Genomic DNA, 4694 nt, shown 5'->3' on the forward strand with positions numbered 1-4694 from the left:
GTGATTCTTATTGACAGTTTATTGCCTGAGATTGGTTCCTGATACAACAAACAACAACAACAAACCAACACAGACAGAAAAACTCTGGGCCAATAGGAGGAGGTTTACTTCATGATGTCATCACGTCCAGATTTATGCTCCTGAACAGAGGTATGCACGGGGGGAGGGGGGTTCTAAAACGTTCTGGAATACGGGTCACCGTGGCAACGACTCCCTCAGGCCCCTCCCACTCCTCTAATCTCCAAAATAAAACAAAAAATTAAACAGAAAATTAAAAAGGACAAAAAAAAATAGCTTCATAGAGTCAAACAAACGTTAGATTATGATTCTAAATTATCCTAGAAACGCACACTTCCATCACACACACGTGCCCACACACACACACACACACACACACACTCAGGAAGTTGCACGACAGCCAAGAAGCTCCCTTTAGCAGCGTCCAAAAGAACCAAACATTAATGACACTTATATCTTTATAATGATAATATTGATAGATGATGACATCATCAACCAAAGGTTGGAGATGTGGGCGGGGCTAAAATACTCAGGACAGGAAGCAAATGAAAACACACAAAACAAACCCCAATCAGAGGCCCAAACTGGAAATAAAAACAAACAAAAATAACCATTAAAAAGCAAAAACAATAGAAGGAAACTCCGTTTCCCATCAGCCCCGGCGGTGGCAGCAGGTTTCAGGATTGTCCTGTGATTGGACGGCTCCAGAGCCAGCAGACTGATGTCACGCTGCTCGGACCAATCATCTTCATTGTTGTCTGCAGGAAACAGCGCTCCCATTGGTTGGTTTACATGAAAACATCTTAAAGTCACACAGTCCTCTGCTGCTCCGCCCCTTTTCTCCCAGGATGCTTTGCTCTGAGCGAGCCAGAGATTTAAGATCATAAACACAGTGTCAGTTTGTTTTAGACGTATCTCAGGTTTCCTTCTACATCTCACTACATCTCCCAGAATCCCCTTCTTCATGAACTACGACCTTTCACCTTCCAAACATCCGAACGTCCCTCAGCCCTCAGAATTACTCACTTTTCCCATGATTGCCAGTGACAGTGAACTCACCGTCATAAAAACATCTTAAAGTTCAGAAACACTTCAAATATACACACAGCTCTATAACACCTGACCTTTCACCTCTCAGGCTCCACATTTACACCAACACACCACGTGAGCTCCCTCTGTGCATCTGCAGGGGGCGCCGCCGAGCCGCGCTCTTTGGTTAGAAGCCATTTGTATTGCAGCGTTCAAGTGAGGCGAGAAATACGGGCGTGGGGTCATCAGCAACTGTTCACGAGGAAATGATTAAAACATAAGAAAACATAAATCAGCAGATCAGGAGCTGTCAGCTGCAACTTCCTCCGGTTACAAATGATATTTATGAAGAAATTCTCATTAGAAAGGAGTCCTTTCAAAATAAAACTCCAATACTTCTTGTATTAATTTGTTTCTTTGTAAACACAAACATTTAACTGTAATTCAGGACGTGGCTGTCAGAGCAGCTGAGGCCTCAGGGCAGGAGCCGGGTTACAGCTGCTGCTCGGTGGTGCAGCGGTCGCTACGTGACACCATCCACCACATTGGATCAGGAGCTGACTCTACGTCACGCTCCGCCTGTGCTTTTCAAAATAAAACATGGTGGCAGGAAGCACTGATCCACATCAGCAGGTATGAAACCACAGACAACAAACAGCACAAGAAATAAAACCTGAAACAGCGTTGCTACGGCAACCAGCCTGTTTCTCACACACACACACAGCATGAGGATCCCCGTGTGCGCCGCAGCCAATCAGAGGCCTCCGAGCGGCGTGGTGGACGGGGGCGGGGTCAGATGGGCGTCTCCTTGTTGGGTTTCAGGTCCGGAACGCTGAACTGCCGTCTCATCCGGGGCGGAGTGGTGAAGCCCCACACACCTGGGGGGGGTGGAGGCCCCATCCCCAGGAGCATGTCAGGGGTGAGGGGCGGGGCTCCGGGGCGTGGCAGGCTGTTGTAGTTGGGGTGGGGCCCAGGCTGGAATGGTGCATTGTGGGGGTTGAAGTAGGGGTGCGGGTGGAACTGATGGTGCTGGTGCTGATTATAGTAGAACCCCCCCTCTCTGTCCCTGCTTCCTCCCCCCCTGCCCCCCCTCTCTCCTCTGCCGGGTGACTCCCCCCTCCTCTGTCTCGGGCGCCCCTGGTGACCGTTGCTGTTCCCGCCGTACTGCTGGTCGTTGTCGTGGTTACGGTGGGCGGAGCTGTCCAGGGAGTTGTGGCGGTAGCGCCGCTGGTGGTTCTGGTTGTGTTGAAACCCCCCCTGGTTGCCTTGGTTACGCTGCTGCCAAGCTCGATGGGGGCTGGGCGTGCGCATGCGAGGGGGCGGGGCTGGAAAGGGGAGAGGCAGGAGAGGAGGTGGGGGAGAAGCGTTTTCTTCCGTTCCTCCGTTCTCCTGCTGCTCCCCCCCGTCTCCCCCGTCCTCCCCCAGACCCAGAGCCTGCAGCGCCTCGGTGGCGCCCCACGACAGCCGGTGGGCGGGGTTACTCTTAAAGGGGAACTTCAGCTTGCACTCCTGGGGAGGGATGAAGCGGCCGGTCCCGGGGAGGTGGACCGGGACTGTGGGGGTGGTTGGACCTGCAGGACGGGGGGAGACAGAGTGAGCCCTGACACAAGCTGAAACCATCACCCCCCCTCCGCCCCCCCACACTGACCTGGGTTCTGGGTCTGTCCTCGGAGCTTCTTGGTGATGTTCTGCTTCTGCAGGTTCTGGATCCGCTGCTGTTCCTGCTTCAGCCAGCGGAGGCGCCCTCTCCTGAATGCCGGGTCCTCCTCCATCAGACGCTGAACTCTGACCTCGGGGGCGTCGGGACTGTCCTCAGAGCCGCCGCCTTCTTTCTGAGAAGACACGCCTCCTTCCCCGTTAACCTCCTCGTCCTGGAAGAGATCGATGGTTTGATTACCTGTCAGCTGGTCGGCTGCAGCTGATTGGACGAATCATCTCTAAAACCTGAACACAGAACACGGTCCGGGTTCTCTGCTCTAAGGTTTTAAAAGTCTGGTCTTTATGAGATCTCCTTAACATCTACTCTCCGGTTCTTTGAGACGTCCCCAGGTCCACACTCAGAGACGGAGGTGATGTGGAACAGTTCAGACCTGTGAGACTGCTGCAGCTGTTGAACCTCTGATTCAGACCCGTCTCTGTTCCTCAGAGGCTGAGTCCAGTTAGAGCTGATGGGTTCATGAGTTTCTGTGTTTGAGCTGAACTTCTTTAACATTTCTTTGTTTTTATGTGTCAATGTACCTGCACAGGTGTGACATGTGAACGTACCTGCACAGGTATGAGGTGTAAATGTACCTGCACAGGTGTGACATGTGACCAAACCTGCACAGGTGTGAGGTGTGAACGTACCTGCACAGGTATGATGTGTGACCAAACCTGCACAGGTGTGAGGTGTGAACGTACCTGCACAGGTGTGACATGTGACCAAACCTGCACAGGTGTGAGGTGTGACGTACCTGCACAGGTATGATGCTCTCCATCTTGATCATCCTGTCTCTCAGAGCTTTGATCTCCTCGTCCTTCATGTTGTTCTGCAGCTTCACCTCCTGCAGGATCACAGCTGGGTTTCAGCATCTGACTCATCTTTTATCTAAACTTCTCATTTCGTTTAAAAGTATTTTTGTGTTTTTTCACCCGGTGTCTCTGCTATAAAGCTCTTCAAAATAAAAGCATGGGTTAGCTTATTCAGAGTAAAAAGTCACCTCCAGGATATCTGTCAGCTTGTCGATGTGAGCCTTCAGGTTGTACACCTTCTGTCCTCCCTCCGCCGGCTCTCCTCCTCCTCCTCCTCCTCCTCCCTCCTCGGAGGGGGGGCTCCTCTCCTCTCCAATGCCCACCGTGTCGCAGACGTCCTGGGCCACGGCCCTCCAGCTGTCCTTCTCGTTGGCGTCCTTCTTGGCGTACATGCGGCAGAGTTCCTTCATCTTGACGATGGCGAGCGCCTCGATCTCCTGGCGGGAGTGACGGAAGTCTCCCAGAGCCACCTGAGGGGGAGGGGGCAGACGGGGGCTCAGACACCAGCTGGATGACCGTTCACCTTTGAAACACGGGAGCTCAGAACGGCTCGGACCTCGTAGCAGATCTCTTTGACGGCCTGCATGCGCAGGTCCTCCATGGTGACCCGCTTGGGGTCTTTGCTGATCCTCCTCCTCTGGGGGATCTGGTAGACCCTGAGGGGCTCCCTCCTCTTCCCGCTGCTGGGGAGGCCGCAGCGCTTCACTATGGTCTGCACCTGGAGCGACACACAGGTGAGCACTTCCTGTTTCTGGTGATGAGGAGGGAGGAAGTTGGACGTTCTCACCTTGTTGGCAGGAAGCTTCTCTCTGAGGGAGGAGATCAGCCTCCAGCTCTCCTCACAGGAGCGTTTATCAGAGTCATCGCCGCTGTCGCTGTCTGCGTACTGAACACACACACACACACACAGGTAAACATCTCACCCAGCTGTCTGCTGACACACACACTGATGAACAAACCCCCACCAGGCGGTGCTGCTCCAGCAGAAGGTCCGCCTCCTCCTTCTCTTTACGGTACTGAGTCTCCACGTCCTGCAGTCTGACACACACACACACACACCGACACACACACACAGACACACACACACACCCACACACACACCGACACACACACACACACCCACACACACACACACA

The 4694-nt window shown here is 53.2% G+C and overlaps 1 protein-coding gene across 1 annotated transcript in view; it reads right to left on the bottom strand.

Moving 5' to 3' along the window:
- si:ch73-375g18.1 (kinesin-like protein KIF1C) overlaps positions 1 to 4694 on the bottom strand; it is a 6608-nt gene continuing 1914 nt past the window's right edge. Inside the window, exons 4-10 of the mRNA XM_017405140.3 lie at positions 4524 to 4596; positions 4346 to 4444; positions 4115 to 4276; positions 3747 to 4028; positions 3501 to 3590; positions 2696 to 2918; positions 1 to 2618 (exon numbers count right to left, since the gene is read on the bottom strand). Coding sequence (XP_017260629.1) covers positions 1840 to 2618; positions 2696 to 2918; positions 3501 to 3590; positions 3747 to 4028; positions 4115 to 4276; positions 4346 to 4444; positions 4524 to 4596 — 1708 coding nt within the window. The 3' untranslated portion in view covers positions 1 to 1839. The remainder of the gene's footprint in view (positions 2619 to 2695; positions 2919 to 3500; positions 3591 to 3746; positions 4029 to 4114; positions 4277 to 4345; positions 4445 to 4523; positions 4597 to 4694) is intronic.

This window comes from Kryptolebias marmoratus, linkage group LG7 (assembly GCF_001649575.2).
Source record: "Kryptolebias marmoratus isolate JLee-2015 linkage group LG7, ASM164957v2, whole genome shotgun sequence".
In the NCBI taxonomy this organism is placed as follows: Eukaryota; Metazoa; Chordata; class Actinopteri; order Cyprinodontiformes; family Rivulidae; genus Kryptolebias; species Kryptolebias marmoratus.